This window comes from Leishmania panamensis (genome assembly GCF_000755165.1).
Source record: "Leishmania panamensis strain MHOM/PA/94/PSC-1 chromosome 35 sequence".
NCBI classification, from domain to species: domain Eukaryota; phylum Euglenozoa; class Kinetoplastea; order Trypanosomatida; family Trypanosomatidae; genus Leishmania; species Leishmania panamensis.
In genome coordinates, this window is record NC_025882.1 from 1,860,033 (window position 1) to 1,880,856 (window position 20,824).

General features: G+C 54.0%; 5 protein-coding genes across 5 annotated transcripts, besides 2 other annotated features; all 5 read right to left on the reverse strand.

The window, feature by feature from the left end:
- Positions 1-2,455: 2,455 nt before the first annotated feature.
- Positions 2,456-2,981: a repeat region.
- A 3,145-nt stretch (positions 2,982-6,126) lies between these two features.
- LPMP_355100 (hypothetical protein) lies at positions 6,127-7,113 on the reverse strand (the record flags this gene model as incomplete). Its single annotated transcript, XM_010705139.1, has 1 exon — positions 6,127-7,113. The coding sequence occupies one exon, from the start codon at positions 7,111-7,113 to the stop codon at positions 6,127-6,129; it is 987 nt and encodes a 328-aa protein (XP_010703441.1).
- Positions 7,114-8,687: 1,574 nt separating this feature from the next.
- LPMP_355110 (delta tubulin, putative) lies at positions 8,688-9,698 on the reverse strand (the record flags this gene model as incomplete). Its single annotated transcript, XM_010705140.1, has 1 exon — positions 8,688-9,698. The coding sequence occupies one exon, from the start codon at positions 9,696-9,698 to the stop codon at positions 8,688-8,690; it is 1,011 nt and encodes a 336-aa protein (XP_010703442.1).
- Positions 9,699-11,729: 2,031 nt separating this feature from the next.
- Positions 11,730-12,283: a repeat region.
- Positions 12,284-12,870: 587 nt separating this feature from the next.
- On the reverse strand, positions 12,871-13,914 carry LPMP_355120 (hypothetical protein; the record flags this gene model as incomplete). The annotated part of the gene is made up of 1 exon (XM_010705141.1): positions 12,871-13,914. One exon carries the CDS (start codon positions 13,912-13,914, stop codon positions 12,871-12,873), a length of 1,044 nt encoding a protein of 347 aa, XP_010703443.1.
- A 1,953-nt stretch (positions 13,915-15,867) lies between these two features.
- Positions 15,868-16,608, reverse strand: LPMP_355130 (40S ribosomal protein SA, putative; the record flags this gene model as incomplete). Its single annotated transcript, XM_010705142.1, has 1 exon — positions 15,868-16,608. One exon carries the CDS (start codon positions 16,606-16,608, stop codon positions 15,868-15,870), a length of 741 nt encoding a protein of 246 aa, XP_010703444.1.
- Positions 16,609-17,682: 1,074 nt separating this feature from the next.
- On the reverse strand, positions 17,683-20,220 carry LPMP_355140 (hypothetical protein; the record flags this gene model as incomplete). The annotated part of the gene is made up of 1 exon (XM_010705143.1): positions 17,683-20,220. The coding sequence occupies one exon, from the start codon at positions 20,218-20,220 to the stop codon at positions 17,683-17,685; it is 2,538 nt and encodes an 845-aa protein (XP_010703445.1).
- Positions 20,221-20,824: the final 604 nt, after the last annotated feature.

Genomic DNA, 20,824 nt, shown 5'->3' on the forward strand with positions numbered 1-20,824 from the left:
CTGAGCGTCGGTGACTAAAGCACATCCTCGGCGTAAGTCAGAGACCTTGTTTCTGCGAAACGTGGACGAGGGTCAGAGGGAGTAGCACATGTAGGGAGAGGGGAAGGGGGAGTAGGCATGTGAGACCTCACGACTATTTCTGGTTTTAGTGCATATCTTCTAGCCCCAGCGATACCGAAGAAGACGACTCACAAGCGCACCCGCCTGCCCTCTTATTTGCCCGCTTCTTTTGTTGGACTCTACATGGCTGGCTGTGTGTTTCTTTGTTTTCCACCGTACTCCCTCGCTCGTGCTGGAGCTTCTGTGCAGGCCAACACGTCATGGTAAGATACCGGTGTGCCTTCCTGTGTGTCTATGTATGCGCATGCGTGCCTCTTTGACCGCCTCGGGTCTTGTCCTCCGCTTCCTCGCAGAAGCGTACTCGAAGAGAGTTCGCTTGTGCTCGCCATCGAAGTGTAGAGCACACATGCGGAAAAGTTAAGCAGGCATGCCAAAGTATACCAGCACACACACAGAGAGAGGGAGAGAGAGAGAGAATGTCATGACATCAAAGACCGCCCACAACACAAAAAAGGAGAGGGCATCACTGTGATAAACTTACAAACGACAAGCAACCGCAACTTCATCCATCCATGATATATATATGTATGTATGTATACTCGTAATGAGGCGCAGATGCGCATCACGAGGAGAGAGAAAGAAAAGCACAAGACGCACACGGCGGCACAGACAGAAGCATCTAAGCGCAAACAAACTGCAAGACACCTCCATGTGAAATTCAGCACAAAGTCATCCACATGCAGGCAACCGTAAAAGACGTACAGGCGTCAGTGATTTTTTTTCTTCTCTGCACCCCCACAGCAGAGCGAGAAAAACAAGGAGACGTAGAGTGCACGCCAGCGCTGAATATCCGGACGCACGACTCCTCCACGTTATGGTCACAGTCTCCCTTTTCGCATCTGCGTCTGCCTGTGCTGAGCTTTTGTTTCCTTCATCGACCGCAAGAGCAGGCGACAGTGATGACAAGACAGAACATGGTGCTCTTTCCGGCGAAGGAAAAACGCAACAAGGCCAACCAAACAGACACACAACAAAGAAGGAGGGGCTTCGGCACGCAGAGAGGCAGGCGCGTGTGGGTTAGACTCCCAAATCAGATACGCTTCCCACGCTCTTTATACTTTCCACACAACAGAGGTGAACTAAAAAATGATAGGAAGAGGGGAAGAAGAAGGTAACAAGCGTGTAAAACAACAGTGAAGGAACGCGATAAAACGTTGATGCTCGGCATTCAAAATGCATATACACCGTAGACATCATCGAAGCAAAGGAAGCCCCCTCTCCCCCAATAAAACTCAAGCACCCTTCAAAGCACTTGCGCCTACCGGAGGAGAGAGGAAGTACAGGCGTATTACATCCGACACGAGGCCGCTGGCGCACCTTTGAATTGAGCCAAGAGAAGAAATCGAGGTGAGAAAGAGTAACGTATTGTAGAAGCAAACAAAAGATCCAAATTAGCACCGAATAGATTTTCTGGATTCACTTAGCCTTGCTCTGCAGCGTCCCCACTTCATCTCCGAGCACGCATCCGCCCACGTGTAAAAGAGGCAATGGTCGCTCTACATAGATGAATTTGAAAGAAGGGAAAGGCGGGCAAAGCAAGCGCACACATTCTACAAACATTGACATAGTCCGCGGACACCTGGCATACGACCAGCCAAATTGATGGTTGTAACGCCTAGAGCCTCCAGCCCACTCCCCCTCCTCCCATTCACGCGTCACCAGAGATGGGCGCGCATGCATCCAGGCGGAGGGGGGAGTTAGAGTTCAAAGGAAGGCATCATGGCTTTCCTTTCCTTACACGTGTTCCCCTTTCCCTTTTATGTATGCGTGAGCATCGCTGTAGGGGAACAGAATATGTGAGCACGCCAAGCAGCTTGCCTTGTGCAACGCACGTAGTCCATGTGTGCCTGCGTCTGCGCTCGCTGTTTCTCTTTCCCAAAAGCCCTCACCCTGGCGCAAATGCTGATCGCACCGACGTCAAAGAAAAGAGTACTAAGACGAATAGAGGCTTCGCTTGACTGCAGCATTGCTGGCAACGAATTGGCCAAGGGAGCAAATATAATCACAACGGGTGGTGGTAGCACATTTTCGATAAAGCTTGAATCGTTGGCTAGCCGCCGTAGTGCCAACAAAGACACAAACACGCACAAAGGCCTTTTTGAGTAAAACGTGATTTTTTTTCTCCGCTGAATCGGAGCACGTGTGCATAGTGAATTTGGTATCAGTGGTTGGACCCTCCTTCCTCCTCTACTTATTTCGATATATTCAAAGTCCTGCGCATCCTTGACACAGCGCTCTCTTCGTTTTCTGCTCCTTTTCTATGTTGCGCAAAAGGACGTTTGCTCTGCCGCTTTTTAATGGGCAAAAACTCATTCCACCGCAGACCACTCCAGAAATAAGCGCACACGACCGCCGCTCGCCCACGCCTCTGCTACACCACGGCTCAAGCCTCCTCGTCTAGGGCGAGACGTCCCGCCGTCGTGTCGGGGGCACACACCAGCGGGTTTTCCTTGTCCTTCTCCGTCGCTTCCACGCCATACCTGCGCGGCGCGATCGGCGCCACGCAGACTTGCCTGGCCCCACACGCCTTGATCCTAGCAGGCAACGACTCAGGGCCCTGCTGCGATGGCGGCGGGGGTGGGGTACTACAATGCGCGCGCAGTAGGAAGGCTGCAACTCATCTGCACTCCATGCTGCCCTTGCCAATCACATGCCGCTGCGGGAGTCCACTGCACGCACAGGTATCCGTGCGAAACTGAGGGATCATGGCCTCCGGCCGCTACGTAGGCTCAGGATCCTTGTTCCTCTGGTTTGGGACGGTGACCGCCTTGGGGGTCTTGTGGTAGCGCGTTGCATCCTGTAAGCGCAGTGTGGGAAAATAGCGGATTGGCAACTAACATTGGCGACCAAGTCCGTAATCCTTTCGTGTGGGCGTCGGCTCCTGTGCCATTGCTGGCGTTGTCAAACGTGACGGTGTGTGAACCACGCCAAGGGAAAGTGCAAGAGGACAGAACGAAAAAGAGCCAGCGAGAGGGAGTAGGCGGCGAGGTAAGGGAGCGCTTGAATAAAGAGCAAACAAACAGAAAAAAAATACACAGAGCAAGACAGACACACACAGAGAGAGAGAGGTGTACAGCCGAACTGATGCAGAAAAAAAATGCCATCATCCTCCTCCTCCCTGAGCGAGAGAAAGCAGACATACACACACACTCACACCCACACACATATACACACGCAGACACGTAAGTGGCCTCTGAAGATATCAAAGGGGGTTTTCTTTCTTTTTGCTTCAAGGGAGAACAGCTGAGAGAGGGAGAGGGAAACGTGAGGTGGCAGGGAAGAAGAATTGCTCGAAAAGAAAAATTAAGGCGAGGAAAAAGAAAAGGTGAGCAGGACGTGTATGGCTAACGGTGGGCGAGGAGCAAAGAAAGTCAACATAAACACAAGCCACATGTAGAATCTATCAGGGCCTCCTGGGTAAGTATAACAACATGTGATGAGAGAGAAATTAGGGGGAGAAGGAGGGGGTAACCGAAAGAGAGAGGGTTGGCCAAAGCGAGGCCTGGGAAAGCGCTACAAAGAGAGTTAGGAGGGGAGAGTGCGTATGTGACTCCATCACCAGAGTGACAGTGAAGAGCGAAGAATTAAAGAAGAAGACGGTACCCGTGGGTCATCTCTAGCTTTCGCAAAAGAGAGTATATTCCGTGGAGAAGCAGATGCACAGGCCGCGGTATGGCTGGCCTTTTTATACTAGCGGCGATGCACTATCAAGGGCGTTTTACAGGGTACCTCGTTCAGTGCTTCTCCTCACGCCCTTCAAATACACCATGTAGAAATCTTACGACCGTGTTTTCTCTCACTTCTCTCGTTGATCGGTTCCACACCCCTGCGGCATGTAGGGGTGCATTCCCCGACAGCCGCTGCCTCTCCACTACTCTTCCTGATCAGCCCCGCCCCCCTTCCCCTCCCCCCTCCTACAGGCAAAGCAGAGAGGAAGAAACGAGCGAGTTTTCAAGAAAATCTCAACACGCATGTTAGAAGAAAAACACACGCATAAGTGAAACAGTGTTCTAATGAATCAAAAAAATAAACAACTGAAAAGCGAACAAGTCCGTGCGGACGAACGATCTGTACGAAAGATAAGACATCGGGGTGGGGTACTCAAATCAAAATGCAAACCAAAAAAAACACGTAGAGGGTGCACATCAATACACACAGAGACGCACTCACGTGCGCCTCGTTCTCTGTCTCGCAGCACAACAATAACCATCGTCGATGCTCCTTCTTCATAGTAGCGCACGTACATCTACGATCGCTGTTGTTGGAAACACCACGCGTCTTTCGAATGTGCCTCAGTGTAGCTAATACCTCGGTTAGGAGTGAATGAAAGGTAGAGTAACTGAAACCTGGCAGCTACACGTATGAGCACCTCCCCCTGACAAGGGTGAAAAAGACCGAGGTGGGAGCACTGGAATGTAGCAGTGACGAGATCACGATGGTGATGTATGAAATCAACATCACTGTTATGCGGGAAAGGGGCATACGAGCCATTCGTGGTATTAAAGGGAGGGGGGACGAGAGAAAGCACAACAACTGGCACGAGGTGCATGTGGGTATGTTTACGCATGCACGTGTGTGAAAGAGGGATAGGCTTCAAGGAGCAGGGAGAGGGGGGGGTATAGAAAGAGGACCGCTCTGGTGTTTGCTCTATTAAAAGCACAGAAAACGAACAAACCACAACAAAGAAAACAGAAGGGCAGCGAAACGCGAACGGAGACACCGAGCACGAATCCCTGAGAGCAAGAGGAGGTAGGGGCAGGTGGAAGGAAAGCCGTGAGGAAGTGAAACGAAAAAAAAAAAGCCCACCCGTCACACCCCACAGGAAAGAGACATACATAGATGTTTGGCGCATACATGGACTGGGTAGACGCCAAGGTGCGTGTGTTTCTGTGACCACGTGTGTCGCTTCCCCTAGTTGTCGGAAAGTCATGACTAGGCGGCGCGCCACCGCGCCATTACCACCCCACTACACATGCACACGCACGCGCACACACACACACACACACACCAAAGGAAAACAACAACAACAGTCAACACACATACGATAGGGAAGACCAAAGGCAAGAACAAGAGGTGAGGTGGCGAGTGAGGGCAAGAGGTAGGAACGATAGCTGGGTGGAGACCAGGAGAGGCATAGAAATAAAAAAAAGAAACCACCAAACAAAACGACCGAGGAGGAATTAGCACACACAAGAAAACGCCGCGCAAAGCCCTCGTACTACACGACGACCTCATCACCCACGCACTTCCTCCCCCTTTTCTGGCTCTATATACATCTATATTGCGCGCATCCTCTAGCACGCCATCACGAAAGGGCACACCCACATATCGACCCTGTTTCACACTACCGTCTCTCGTGAGAATGAGTAAACAGTAGCAGGGGGAACGAGTTCACCCACTGTGACTGCTGCTGGCTTTTTCGCTTTTTACTCGTATCACGGCACTCGAGGTGTGTCGGTGTGCCAGAGCAGCACAATCCGTCGTGGAAATGGCACAGAGCAGAAAGGCGCACACGAATCCAACGAGCAAAGAAGCAACCACACAAAAATAAATTGCTCAGCAGGAGAGTGCCAGTCGACGCGTAAAAAAAAACACGAGAGACGGAGTGGAGACATAAGCCGATGTGGTTCATACACATTGCCCACGTCACGGCGTGAGAGAGCACTCGCCGCATGTGTTGCGCCGCTCCATCACATGCACAGTGACGTTCTAACAGAGTAAACCACGAAAGTATTAGCGAGGAAAAGCAGTCCAAAAAGGAAAGCTGGAAAGACACGTGTTCGAGGAGTGATAGGTGGCCTACGTACACGCCTGTGCGAGAAGAAAAAAAATGTATGCGGTCCGCTACGATGGCGCAATTCGCGGAGAACGGGATCGCCCACTTCTACGAGGCTCCATCTTCAGTCGTGTTAGGTTTGTTCGCTGTGTTTCTGTCAAGCGCGCTGCACGTCTATCTTTCCTCGCCCTCCTCCCTAGTCACCCTCCCCTTTGAATGAGGATGCTCGACTAGTACATTGGCGCCGTCGAAACCGGGTAGGTAAAGACGACCTCAGCACCCTCCTGCGTCGCCAGTTCGTCCACCAGCTTATCCGCCAGCTCCGGGTTACCAAATACCTTCACGAGGAACGTCACGGCACGCAGGTCGAGTAGCCACTCCGCATCGAGGAACTGGACAAGGGCACCAAGCTCGGCCGCTACCTTCCTCGCATTCGCGAGTGCGCTCAAATCGTGTTTGCGGAGCTCCAATTTGGTTTCCTTGTCAAAGTCGCGCGCGTGGCGCAACAGTCGCGGTACGGTCTGCAGTTCCTCAGGAGAGAGGTAGTTCGGGTCCATATTGTCCTCAGTGTAGAAGGTGATCGGCTTGGCAGTGGTGATGGCGCTGACGAGGCCTATATGCAAACCGTTATTGCCCGGGTACTGCACCACGACCATGTCACCAGTGAACGTGCGGAAAGGAGCGACGAACCAGGCGGAGCCGAAGCGGAAGTTCACCGAAGCGTAGCGGATCACAGATGGTGCAGCAGCGGGGACAGCAGCGGCAGAAGAGGGGGCAACGGGGTGCAAGTGCGTGCCGGTGACAGAAAACCCAGAGCAGGTTGTCGCGAACATTTCCTTTGTATAGTGACTGCCAGTGTCGCTACTTGTCTCGCTCACGCCATCATCATTACTGCTATCGGCCGCGGCACCGCTCTTGACATACAGCGCGTCTAGCTGCTGCATTTGCCAGCTAGGGCAGCCGAAGCATTGCTTGCCACCGCTATTCTTCTCGGTGGCGCCCTTGCTCGTCTTCTTCCCTCGCTGCTGCAGAATGGGCGAGCTCCTGCCCTCCTCTGCCAGGATACTGTAGATGTAACGAAACGACTCTGCGGCCCTTTCGCGGTCCTTCTCCTGGAGAAGGGTGAATGCGTAGGGGTTATGACGGTAGCTGGACGTTGAACCGGCCCGCAGTGCTCGCGGGGGGACGAGAGTGTTGGGGGATACAGCGGTGGCCATGGCTTCCTCTCTCTTTTGCTTGCTGTTTCCAGACCGTTGCCGCAACCAGGCTGCGTAGCACCACCGATGGAATGGGCGAGGAGCGAGGGAGAGGCGAAAGTAATGTAACCTACAGAGCGCACAAACAAGCAAAGACAGAGACAAGAGAGAACACAACAACAAGAACAGGTCTTTGAAAGAGGTCTAGATACCCCGGCAGGCTAAAAAAAAAAAGGAGAGCCGTCGGAGGCAACACCGCGGAGAGCGGCAAACAAACCAAAAATAAAACGCACGCACAATCAAGAGGCGGGCACTTTGAGGCACAGGCAGACCACAAGAAAAAACGAGAGAAAAGAGGGAGGGAGCGGAGGGAGCGGGAGGGGGGGGGGTGGAGAGCGTAAGACCGAAAAAAGAAAAAAAGAGTACGCGAAGGAGACGCCGACACGTGAGAAGAACAGTGCGAAGGAGAGAGGGAAAAGGCCGAATAGAGAGAAGAACAGCGCAGACACCGTGTGTGTGGCGTAGCGTGATTCCTCACTGGTGTGCTCTACTCGTGGGCGTGTATTAGACGAGGGTGATACTCGCAATGACAGCGCGCGCTTGCTTTTTTCCCCTCACGTTCTACCCGTTGTTGTGGAGTTCTTTCTCAGGTGTCGTTGCACCGTTTCCTTGCGCCGTTCTACTTTAGAAACACAAAGGGACGTTAGAGTAAACCCTCTCGTAGAAGGTAGACAACAACACCGCTGATTTTGGAACTTGACAGCTATGCTTATTGTCTTTGAGGAATGCTCAGCTTCGACTCTCGCGAAATCAGGAAACAGTGCGTAGGCGAGTGGGCTTCCCGGGAAAGCACCGACAGTCTCAGTGTAAGCGTCTAACGAAGCAGCAAGAAAGCAGAAAAAGAAAAGAGAGAGTTGTAGTAGCCCTTTCCCGGAAAAAAAGGCTTAGATGGGCGTTGACGTGAAACAGCGGAGAATGAGGGGCGGCAACAACCACAGTAAATGATGTGCAGCTTGAATTTCACAGAGGTCCTTTTTCAGTTAACACCTGCATGGAGGAGACCACGTGACGGGACGAGAGAGAACGACACAGAGAGAGGAGGGAAGGAAAAAGAAAGCGGAAGTTAAGAGAAACGTCAAGAAGCCGTGCCCAATATCACAGAAGCTTCGCAGCGATGCCAGTGAATCGCGGAGAGCGACATGGTACGATGCAGGCACAGGAATCCTCCCCAGGTGCACAAAGAGCACCTGATGTATACCCGGGGCGTGCGGTATACTCCTTGCGAGAGTGCGGTAGTATTTCCAGAGGTGCCCACGTGTGAAACGTGCATGCATGCAATAAAGCGCTCTCTCTTTTCTTTCTTCGCGTTTTTTGCTGCCATTCCGGGCCTTTGGCTCCCTCGCCCATTCGTAACATTCGCCCTCTCCCTGCGCGGCCCCTGTCTAACGAGGCAATCAAAAGCGCCAGGGGCGGAGGTCGAGCGAGGGATACGGCAAAAGTCCTGTCGCACTTGCCGAACACAGGAATTCCCTTGGGCCTCCCAACGCAGCGTCCGTTCACTACCGCAGTCTCTCTTTTTTTTTTTCGCTCCATCGCTACAGGTGATAGGCAGCCGCGGTGTCGTACAACACGGCGGCGGCATCGCGCAGCTCCACCTTCGAGACGCCGTAGCGCTCAAAATGATGCACAAAAGCGCCAACGTTGAGCAGCTCCTCTGCGCGGCTAGCAGCATCAGCCAGCGACTCGCCGACCATGGGAGTGGGACCATACAAGGTGGCGATGTGGTCTGGTCGTGTGTACGACGGTGTGGCGCGCCACTCCTCGGCTGGACTTACAAAGAGCGACGTCATTGGAAAAGGTGATGACGCGCTGTCGGCCATGAGGTGGCGCAGCTCACAGATGCCGTTTGTGTGTGCCGCGACCCCACGAATAGTCCACAAACAGCTTCGGTGCTGCATGTAAAATGCGGAGGCGTCTGACAAACCAGCAGCGGCCCCTTTTCCTGCTGAGCGCGAGGAGGCCACGTCGGAGTACGGAGACAGCGCACTTGGGACGGTGAAGCTGTGCTGCGCCGCTCGAGCCGCCTCGCCGAGGACTGACGCCCACGTTGTGGAGCCAGTGACCTTCTGCGGCGCAAGTGAGGCCGTGAAGAATTTCATGACGGGATCCAGCGCAAGTGCCTCAACTACATCGCTGGCAGTGGCGTACCGCAGCGGCGCCATGCCTTCCGCGACGGAGCAAGGTGGGTTACTACCCAAGAAGTCTCGGCAAGCTCCACCGCTCGTGCCAAGGATGCGGTTTTTCGAGAGATCTTTTTTGGGAGAAGGGACAGTGTACAGAAGCTGCGGTAGGTGAAGCGGGATAAGCAGCTCGCTGATACGCTGGTTCATGAGCTGGAATGACACTTCCCCACTGTCTTTGAAGCCGCGATTCGCACGTGCGCCCCTCAGCTCCTCGGCGATGGCGTCGTTGTAGGCGATGCATACGCCGTCCGCTAAGTCTTGCAGCGTGCTCACCGCCATGAGAATGTTGTACCACTGGGTCACGACCTCACCGCAACGAAACGGCCACACGACAGAGTGCAGTAATGTGGAGCGTGGGAACATTGCCTTGATCTCTTCTGCAACAAGGCAGCTGACACCAGAGCCAGTGCCGCCAGCGATGCTGTGAAGCACGTGGAAGGTCGACACGACAGTGCCCTGCTGCTCGCTCTCCCGTCGTAGACATTCAGCAATAGCTTCTCGACGACTTTGTCCCTGATGGTGGTACCCAAAGGCCCAGTTGTTGCCGCTGCCCTCACCGCGGGTCACACACTGCTGCGGGGCCAGAGAGTAGAAGCGCCTTGACGAAGACTGTGGTGGGAGGGAAGAAGATGCTGATGTAGAATGTTCGAGCTGCTCGCATGGTTCGTTAACGCACTGCATGGTGGTGTTAATCACCTTTGGCTCCATATCCACCAATACACACCGCGGTTGAGGTAGTGAAGTATCGATGGACGCTCCCCTCAACTCCTGTGCGTGGCAAGATAGGGAGTAGTAGTACTCCTGTCCGATGCGCCTCGCTGTATGGGAGGGCTTGCACGATGGCACTGTTGCTGAGTCCGTCGGTGTTGAGCGCTGATGGCGGCGCCGCCTGGGCAGCGCTCGCAGTGCAGGTCTAAAGTCCATGGCCGACACGCGCATCTGATAGCCCTCATCGACGCTCGCCTCCGCCTCGGAGGCGGCCGTGTCCAGAAATGTGGTGCCAACTTGATTGCCACACTGGCCGACAAAGACGTGTATAGTGGCCATTCTTCCAAGATCGGGAAGGACACACACACACGCAGGCCAGGAAAACGCAGAGATGGCACACCAGAGGCGAAGCTGAAGGAATCGATTTACTGAAGGGAAAAGGTGAATAGGGAAGTATCGCTACGCGTATGTGAGTATGTGTGTGTGGGTGCCTGTCTGAGTAGGTGTTTTGATATGTGTGTAAAATACGCAGCAGCGTGTACCCACAGCAACGACCAAGAACCACTCGCAGAATACACACGGAGCACAAGGTCTTCACATGTCCCTTACGGACCGCAGGGAGGAGAAAGTAGATGGGGATTAGTCAAACGACTAACACTTTTTTGGAGTGCCGTACAACGTCCTACTGCCACTGCACTGAGTTGCTCAGCACCCTTGACCGTATGTTCGTATGATTATATATGTATATATATATATATGTTTATCTATGTGTGTGTGTGCGTCTATGTACCTACCGTTCACCCGATGAGCAAAATCAGGTGCGTCTCTCGGTTTGCAGAGGGCCTACAGCAGGAACACGCCGCACGACGACTTGGTCAGTGTTCGACGCGGAATGAGACGAGAGACAAGAAGTTCGCTCAGTGTATGGGCGCAATTTGCGATGCAGCGACAAAGTGGAGTGACTGCCCGACAAACAGTAAACATCACGAATAGAGAAAAAGAAGAGGCGAAGCAGTGCAGCGCGTGACATGCGTCGTGCGGAGAGCGTGGTAGTTAGTGGTCAGCCACGTCTTTCTTTCCCGGCATCAAGTCCAAGAAGTGAGCATCGATCACAATTTCCTCTTCACTAGCTGCGCCGCTCTGATCAAGATGAGCATCCAGGCACACCCGCGACAGTGCGACAGCAGCATTGAGCTTTCAGCCGTCTATGCCTTTGCGCTGGGAGGTCATTTTTCTTTTTCCCTCAGCGACATCCCCTCCTCCCCCCTACTAGGCGAGGGACTGAGCTGTTTGGCAGCACTTCTTTATGCCACGTTTCTTCTGTTTACGCCAAAAGGAAGTCTGCACGCGTTTGTCTCCTCAATGAGATTTGTGAATATCGTCGTGTCGGGAGGCACGAGAGAGAGAGAGAGGAGCTGAACATAGCAAAAGAGAGCAGAGACGACGTGAGCACTGACTCCTCATGTAGGCCGCCTCGAAAATGTTCAACGACGAAAGGAGGAGGTGAGTGGGGAAAACAAGTCGGATAAACGCGAATGAGCTGCGCAGTGATGCAAACAAACAAAAAGAAAAACGAAGAGCGTCACGCGTATGGCGAATGAGAGGAGGACGGTGCTGGTTCTCCCTCCGTCATACGCGCACCGCGTATGTGGGTGGAGTAGACAGAGAGAGAGAGAGAAAGCGAGACTTTTTCCATCAACATGTGCACTCTCTGACATACATGATGAACTCGACTCGACGCTACCCGCCTTGTCACAGACCCATCGCGGGGTGCAAATAAACCACATAGATGCAATTACAGCAGTGCACCCATTCAGTCACCTGAATGCGCCTCCTGCCTTAAACTCTACACACCTACTCCGCAGATTGTCTCACCGCCGCTTCCACTATGCCGGTCGCCACGTGGTGCACCCCTCGTGGTGGCTCAGGTTCCCCCAAAAAAACCAGTAGGCGCAGAGGGCCATATAGGATACCGCTCGAGTCATGCTGACTCTTCACCTATCGTGTGAGTGGCACATACATGTTCACCGTAGCAGGTCACCTCTACGCAGCACACTCCAGTACCTCACCGCCAACAACAGTGGCGATGAATCTCTCTCACTCCACCTACACCGTAAATGCCTAACCCTGTCACCACCAGAAGTGGTCCAGCATTGGGAAGGACAGTGGGGCGGTCTGGCGCTCTCCACCGAGTGGATGATGGGCTTGGACACCGCGCTGAACTGTACCTATCATGCAGGATACAAAGAGACTCACCCCTCGAAGCAAACTGGGAGAGAAGATGGAGAGGGTTGAGAGGAAGAAAAAGATGCATGTGAGCGAGTCCTGAGCCAAGGGAGTGCACAGGACTAGAAACAAGCAACGGCATCGCATAGAAGCAAGACAGGAAGCCCTCCAAAGTAGGGCTCCGCATCATAAAGCTCGAAAAATCGAGGGCTACGGCCAGTTAGCACTCGTTTTTTGTCCCGTCACAACTGCTGATCAACAGGGTGCCCTGCCGAACCAGAAAAGCCGTAGTCCACAGAACACCAAACAACCGGCCTAGCTTCGGAGGACAGCGCTGTAACGTTGAAGGGCAACTAACCATTTCATGCCAGCTCAATCCAGAAAAAAAAGGAACAATGCCGCGCGTGCATAAGAAGATTTCGCTGCGCATTCTATCTGCGGTCGTGGGCTGCGAGAGTACCATCTCCCTAAAACACTGACACACCCGTACGCGCGCGTGCGTCACGACGGGAGAACGTCTCCAAACGCGCCCAGTAGCATTCGGCCTTGTATTCCCGCTTGCCCATCCCTCTCCCGGGGGACTACCACCTCTTTCTTAACTTCACGCCACCACAACCCATCGTCGTCGTCGGCCCCCAGATCGACACTGAAATTTACCACTGCCGCTGCCACTGCCTGCTGCCACCGCGCCGTCCTCGCTATGGGCTTCATTCACTAAAGAGCTGTTAGTGGATGTCGAGGCTGCACTTTTACCCTGTACGCGCGTGATACGGCGGGCAACGGTGCCGCTCCCCGTCAGTCCAGGACGCATCATCCGCTCCACGCAAAAGACAAAGCTGATCATGATCAGCTCCGCCACTAATAGCGTACCGCGGTGCTTCTGCCGGAGGAGGAGAAGACGAGATTTAACGGCGTGACGCACATAGAACCGCACAAGCTCTAGTTGCACCCGCCCAAAGAATGTCAGTTTACCCTCGCAGAAGGAATAGCAAAAGTCGCGATGGCGAGGCTGAATATCACGCCGCAGGAACCACACACAGGTCACCAGGCTTTCAATCTCGGGGTCACCGCCGAGGCTAAGAGTGGTCGGTTGGTAAACAATGTTTCCCGTGGTACCCTCCTTCTTGCGCAAGTCACGCATCCCGCCAAGCGGTCGATCCTGTGAATCAAACATGTAGGCGGTGAGCTGTACGGTGTTGTCAAGGATGTAGTCCTTCCCTAAAGAACCCCATCGCTGCCTGAACCGCACATCCTCAACCACCTTCTCCAGTACTACCCTCGCGGACTCAATTTTCTGCGCCTTGACTTTGTGAACGAGCGTGTCGCAGCCACGAAGGAACGGCTCCCGCAGACATCGCTGATATAACTGCAGACCATGTAGATCCACGCCCTCTGGTGAGAGCGTCAACTTATCTTGAAATGGGTTCGCCAACGCACGCTGTGCGAGGTCGACCATCTCCAGTACCTCACCACAGAGGTTACAGAGCCTAAGCCCATCGCACGGAGTCAGAAGGGAGTAGACGTACTCCTGAGCTGCTGAGCTGTCCGGCAGCCGTGTCAGGTCCAGTAGCAGTGGAAGTGACAAGAGCAAGATGATGCTGACAAGGGTGCAATTAATCGACGTGGTCCCTCTTAGAAACGCCATGCTGGATACGATTAGAAAAAAATTTTGCGAAAGGAAAATAAGCGAAGTATGAAAAAACACGAAAAGAGGGAAGGTCTCACTAGGGAGGGCAGTCAACCGTCACTCCAAAGCAGAACCTGTATTGCCACACACACACACACACAAACAACAACGAACGCGTGCAGAGATCGATTCAGCACAGGTCCACAGAGAAAGACAAGAGCAAAGAAAACGAAAAAAAAAAAGCAGCCAAAACAACAAAGAACAAACAACAACGAAAGAAAATCGCGACGGGTGTGAAATCGACAAAACACAAGAGAGAGGGAGAGAGGGAGGCCCACAAAAGAAAAATAAAGCAACGAGCCCATCCAAAACGATGGACGGTGCGCTTTCCCTTCTGGAGAACACACAAAAAGAGGCGTCTTCAGCCCCCAGCGTGCTAAGCACACGAGGGCAAGGCGTAGGAAGTGGAAGGGATCAACAATGCAGATGGTCTAAACGTTATACTGGGTAAATACAAAACAAGAGAACAACCCAATAGCAGTAAAGGCGGCAACACTACGAGCCACATAGTAGGACTGAGCAAAAAACCCTCCCTCAGGTACGGCCTGGGAAAGATGCTTTTCTTGCTTTGCCTCCCTCCTTCCTCCTTTCGTCTCACTGTGCACTTGGCCAATGTAGCGAGGCGGAAAACGAGAAGGAAGGAGACGCCCACGGTCACTGTAGTGAGGAAAGTCAGCGATCGATACCGACAAGAACGCCCCGTTACGTAGGAAGGATCCCCGCCTTTAAAACACGAGGCGATGCACCAGTGCGCCACAATGGTACACCTAAGAGTAGAGTGCAGCCTCCTCAAGTCGACGTGAGGAGGAACAAAGCGAGAAAGGTCACTCTCTCTCTCTCTCTCTGCCGCCCCCCAGGTGAGTGTAGCGCACCACAAAATGTGCGGAAGAGCGTCTGTTCAAAGCCCCACGAGAGGAAGAAAACGAGAAGCCGACCAGAATTTCACTCTACGTTTACTGCTTTTCCGATTCCACGACCACGCCTGGGAATCTCAACTGCGAGTGATACAAACAACAAGCAAACGTGCACAATAGAGAGAGAGAGAGAGAGAGAGAGAGAAAAAGCAGAAAGAAGGGATCAGTTCAAGAAGAAAGTTCAAAAATGCGTAAAGGTGAATACGCAGCACTGTGTGCGCGCACACAACACTGTCAAACTTCATATCTTCGGCTCAACTAGTGCTTCACTAAGAATGCCCCGGGCTCACCACCCCAGGTTTTCTCTGGAGATGTGCCCACTAAAAAGGAAGGCTAACCAACCCTGCCGCACACTCTCCCTGGACTACATTGGCCGCCAAAATTGTGGTGATCCAATACTGTCCCCTAGCCTACACAAACCCGACGCGCCGCTTCCGAGAGGGGATTCCACTGAGGATGCGCCGCCAGCTCATGGTCAACGTCGAGCATGCATGTTTTACTTCTTTGTGTTTCGTACCATACAAATCACGAAATAATCATTGGAGTAAATGATGAAAGAAGCGTGTTTTTCACCGCCGTACAATCTCCAGATGTTCTTGCACACCCTTGAGCATAGGCCACGTGTCCGTGAGGGAACACGCTGCATCTCCGGCAGCCCCGCTCCTTTGCTCAGTCGAAACACTACCAACCACGCGTAGATCACACGAACAAAGGACTGTGGCGATTTCTGCCCCAGTAGACGGCTCCAAAAGGTGAGTCGAGCAACAAGGTCAGTGAAGCGCCGCTGACACTAGCCTTCTCAACGAGTCCTCGACCTCTTCCAAGATATCCGACAGCCAGCGAAGTAAACTCAGCACTCGACACATCCCCCTCTTCGCAGTCCACAAGAAGAAGGTAAGAGCAAAAAGAAGTGCAATGCGTCTTGCGACGGTACATGCGGTGCGGGATAAATCGTAAGAAAAACAGTGTCTCCATCACCATGTGTCCGTAGTTAACCCTACGCCTCCCACGCGTTGTCGTCGTTGCGCTCCACCCACCCGAAGCCCTCCTCCACCTCGGCGGCGGGCGCCGCAGCGGCAGCAGCGGCCTTCTCCTCCGCAGCCTCGTTGGGGTCGCGGTAGAAGAAGAGGTCCACCTTCTCCTCCCACGGCACAGAGCGCACAATCGTGCCGCGCAGGCGCAGCACCTCGCGCGCAAGCAGCCAGTACATCATGCCGATCGACTTGATGCCACGGTTGTTGCACGGGATCGCAATGTCCACGAAGTCCAGCGGCGCATCCGTGTCGCACAGCGCAATCACAGGGATGTTCACCAGCGACGCCTCGCGGATCGCCTGGTGGTCCGTGCGTGGGTCCGTCACCACAAGCACGCGCGGCTGCATGAACTTCTTCTGGATCTGGTTCGTGAACGTCCCGGGGATGAAGCGTCCGCCGTGGAAGCTCGTGCCCACGTGCTGCGAGAACTTGTAGATGGCGCGCGTGCCGTACAGGCGCGACGAGCACACGCACACGTCCTTCGGGTTCTCCACAGCAGCGATCACGCGTGCAGCCAGAATCAGCTTCTCCCACAGCATGTGCACGTCGATGATGTGGCTGCCTTCAGCCGTGCGCCCGTAGATGTACTTCTTCATCGCGCTGCTCTGGTTGCGCGTGCCGATGTGGCAACGCATCGCCAGCAGCTTCTGCGCGTCGCTCTCCTTCATCCGGAGAACCTTCGAGCCAGACTCCACAGCGGTCATGGTGGCAGGTTGAGAGAAGGGTAGAGAGATGGGAAATTAAATAACGAAAAGGGAGTGAACACTAGCGGAACATAATCAAGGGAGTCGATACCCGTGTTGGGGTTGGTGTTGGCATGTACAGCTCACCATGTGCGATAGAAGAAGAAATGAATATGAGGAATTCGGAGACAAGGAGAAGTGAGAAGAGCCGCAGATTCACAAGGCAGATAAAGGGAAAATTTCCCAATCAGTAATCACCGTTGAGGGTTGTGGAAAGCGCGCAGGTTGAGAGAAGCGGACGACAATGACAGCCAAGGCAACACAAAGAATAGCGTCGCCGAATGCAGAGATGGAGAGAGCAATCGATGAATTCATCAAGAGGCACAGCAAACGTGGGTCCTCCCTTATCCTGACGCGATAATCGACGAGGGGTCGGTGGGTGGGGAGAGGGTCACCAAACGTAGTAAGGGGGGAGGGGGTTGACGAAGAGACGGCCGTCCGCTTTCTCCTTTCAACACGCCTTTGTTGTAGTGCAGACACGCAAGCAGAACAGAGCACCTTCACCTTGCGTCCTTTTGTGTTGGACTCTCCTGGTCACAATCCACCTTTGCTAGTGGGTGTGTGTGTGGGGGGGGGGGGAGTGCGGTACACAGCGTCGTCTATCGCTGCAAATAAGAGCAATATGAGCTGTACGTCGGACGACGATTGAAAGAAGAGACGCAAGACTTCGGTGTACAGAGCAGTAGAAAGAGTCTGTGGCTTGGCCTTGTATTGTACATTGGTGAAGGAAGCAGACACGCGGACACAGACCAGCTCAAAATGGAAAACAAATGAAACACAGAGCACATATTTCCTAAAGACATACACAAAAAAAGGGGGCATCTACGGTGTGAGAGACTTTACCACCAAGTGCCGACAGAGCTCACCGATGTCAGAGCAAACACACGTAGAGAGATGACGACATAAGGCCAGATAGGCACCTAGGCTCTTCACAAGCGCAGCGAAGACTGCCTCACAGAAGAGTAGCCGACAAGTGACAGGCAAAGCTCAACAATCGATTGCACACACACACACACACACACACGCACACACGAACTAGGACGCAGGGATGGACTCAGCCGCAACGGTGGTATCGTTCTTCACCTTCATCTCGTAGTACTTCTGCCGTGTTTCGTCGAGTGAGCAACGCAGGCGCGCCACCTCGTACCGCAGCTCCGCCGTGCGTGTCGCTGTCATGTTGAGTTCGGATGCCTTTTGCTTCATCTGTGCATGTTTTTTCTGCAAGTCCTTCTGGTACACGCTAAGCTGTTGTGCTACTTCCGGGCCGGGCTGACGCGCCGCCATGGCACGCAGCTCCATTACTAGTCGCTGCTTTTCCTCGAGTGTCATCTCCTGCTTCATGCACTCCTCCGATTTGGTGAGCAGGTTCCGCTGCAGCAGCTTCATCTTCGACTCCAGCTCCGCCATCGACGGATAGACGCCGCCGACGCGTCGCCAGCGGGATTCGTTCTGCGGGTTCTCGAGCTCCTCGGAGAGGGCAGCCACCTTGGCCTGCTCCAGTCGCACTTCCTTTTGCTTGGCTCGCAACCTCTCCTTTGTGGCGGACACGTCGCACCCGCGCACCTGCGCAAGCATCGACTGATGCTGAATTTCACGCAACTTAAGGTGGAGGAGGCGGTGGTCATCAAGTCGGTCGCGGTACGCCGCCTCGCCCTCGTTGACGGTCGTCTGCAGCAGGTGCAGCTGCTGGTAGAGCAGGCCAAGCTCGTCGTTGCGGCGAATCAGCTGAGCAGCGAAAGTGTCGCGCTCGCTGCTCATCTTCAGAAGCTCCCGCTGCTGTCCAGAAAGGTTCTTGTCGCACTCTTGTACCACCTTCAACAGCTGCTTGATCTCCTGTCCCACCCGCTCGCCCTCCTCCTTAGTCGCATCGAAGCTCGCCGTACTGTCATTCACAAGCTGGCGTGCCTTGAGGAGACGCTCCTTGCTGATCTTGTGCTGCGCCTTGTCGCTCTGATACTTGCGGGCCTTCAGTGCCAGTTCCTCCTTGAACTGATGCACCTGGTGATCCACCACCTTCACACGCTGTCGGTACTCGACAATCTCGTCCTGCGCGTCGACGAGGCGCCTCGATAGCTGATTCCGCTCCGCCCGCATGTGCTCGTACTTTGCCTGCTGCTGCGTGAGACGGCGCTCACTCTCGTCCAGCTTCCGCTGCAACTCTTCAACTTGCAACGACGCCATCTTTAGCTCCTCTGCAGCGGTGTTGTTTTGTCCGCTCACCTGTGATACCTCGTTCACGCAGTTCTCGCGCTCTTTTGTCAAGCGTTGCAGCTTCTCTCGGAGATGGCATCCGATTTCGGTCTCCTGTGCGATGCAGGCCTCTAGCTCTGCCTGCTGATCGAGCTCGTTCTTAATAAGCGTCTGTGTGGTAGCTCGAAGAGAATCTTCCTTTGCGCCCTTTTTCTCCAAGACACCGCACTCGCGTTCAATCAGCCCCAGCGCCTCCTGCAGACTCCGCTTCTCCAGCTTCACCGCAGCGATGCGCTTCCGCACCGTGTCTTCCTCATACGTCATGTGCACCTCATCCTTACGGATGTGGTCGATCTGCTGCCTGAGGCGGTCGAACTCGCGAAAGTCGCGCTCTTCGATGCGAGTGACCCGGGCGCACTCGTCACGGGTTTCGAGAATCTTCTTTGCGGTTGCAGCAATCTGCTTCTCCATCCCATGCAGTCGCTCGTTCAGCTCCGCAGTGGTGTCGACGCTGTCGTTGTAGGACTGCTTTGTGTGGTACAGCTGCTTCTCGGCTGTTTCAAGCTGCTGTTGTAGTGTTTGTCGTTTATGCTGCTGCTTTCCCAGCTCCGCCTGGTGCTTCTCTGCTTGCGTCTGGATCAAGGCAAGGCGGTCTTCCCGCTCCTGCAGCGCCTTCTCACGTGTCTTAAGCGTCACCAGAAGATCTCGACACTGATACTCGGCACGCTCGCGCGCATTGCGCTCACGGTTGTACTCTTGCCGCACCAACTCCAGGCGATTCGTCAAAAGCTTGCGCTCCTGTACAGCCGCCTCTGTCGCGGTCTTCAATGTTCCTAGAGTTGCAGTCCGCTCCGCCATCTCTTTATTGTACGTCTCCACCTGCTTTGTCATATCCTCACTCTCTGTCAGGAGTCGCTTGTTGTCCAGCTTGAGCTGCTCCAGCGTCGACGTGTGGTCGGTAGATAGTGAGGTGCCATCCTGAATCAAGCTCTGCAGGGACTGAATTTCCTGCTTCAGTGTCTTCACCATCTCACGCGCGCACTGATCTTTTTCATTTGCCACGTCCACAGTGCGCCACGCCTTCTCAATCTCCTTTTTAAGCGCCTCGATGGTGCTGTGATCGCCTTGCGCGAGCTTCACAGCCGCTTGCATCTTGGCCGCGTTGGACAGCAGCTCCTGCGTCAGCTGCTGGCACTGCGTGAGAATTTCCATCTCGGAGGCGCGACTCTTCTTGAGGACACGGAATAACTTCTCGTACTCCAGACGAAAGTAGCCCAGAGACTCCTCACCCTCTAAGGCGGACATGGCCTCCATAAAGTCCCTCTCCAAGGAGGTGAAGAGGGTGTCCGAGACGGACGTCATAGGCTTGACGGGGTCCGACATGGTTTTACGAGGGAACAGCGGCGTGTTGTCTGTGCGAGGTAGCCGTGACGACGTGGAAGTGAGTGCACCCTGGACCACTTAGAGAAAGTGGGAAAGGGGGTCTCAATCGAGGTTGAGTAAAGTACACGGTTCCTCCTCCTCCTCTTGGCACTTGAGAGAGAGAGAGAGGGGAGGAGGCAAAGGGAAGCGACGACCAGACGTCGATGAAAGTAAGCGTCAGCTGGAGTCTGCGTCCCCCTCCGCGTGTTCTAGAAAAATGCCCGCGCGTTGCGCAAGTCCTGCGGAGTGAACCGTCTCGGTGTAGTTGAAGGCAAGCAGGACCATTGCACAGATGAAAAAAGGATGGTAGAAAGCCCAAAGATGGGAGAGGGAGGGATGCAAAAGTGACGCCAGAAATGAATGAGCATTCGCAGAATCGCCAAGGCAACCACAAGTACCATCAAATCCGACGCAAGCACAGAGGCGCGTGAGAGTAAGACGGAGCAGCAGCAGCAGCGGATGTTTGCCCCAAAATGGGTGAGAGCAAAGACGAAAAAGAGTTAGAGAACGAAAAAAAAATCCCAAGTCCTCCTCCCCGTTCCCCGCGCCCTCCCGGTCACGCCGC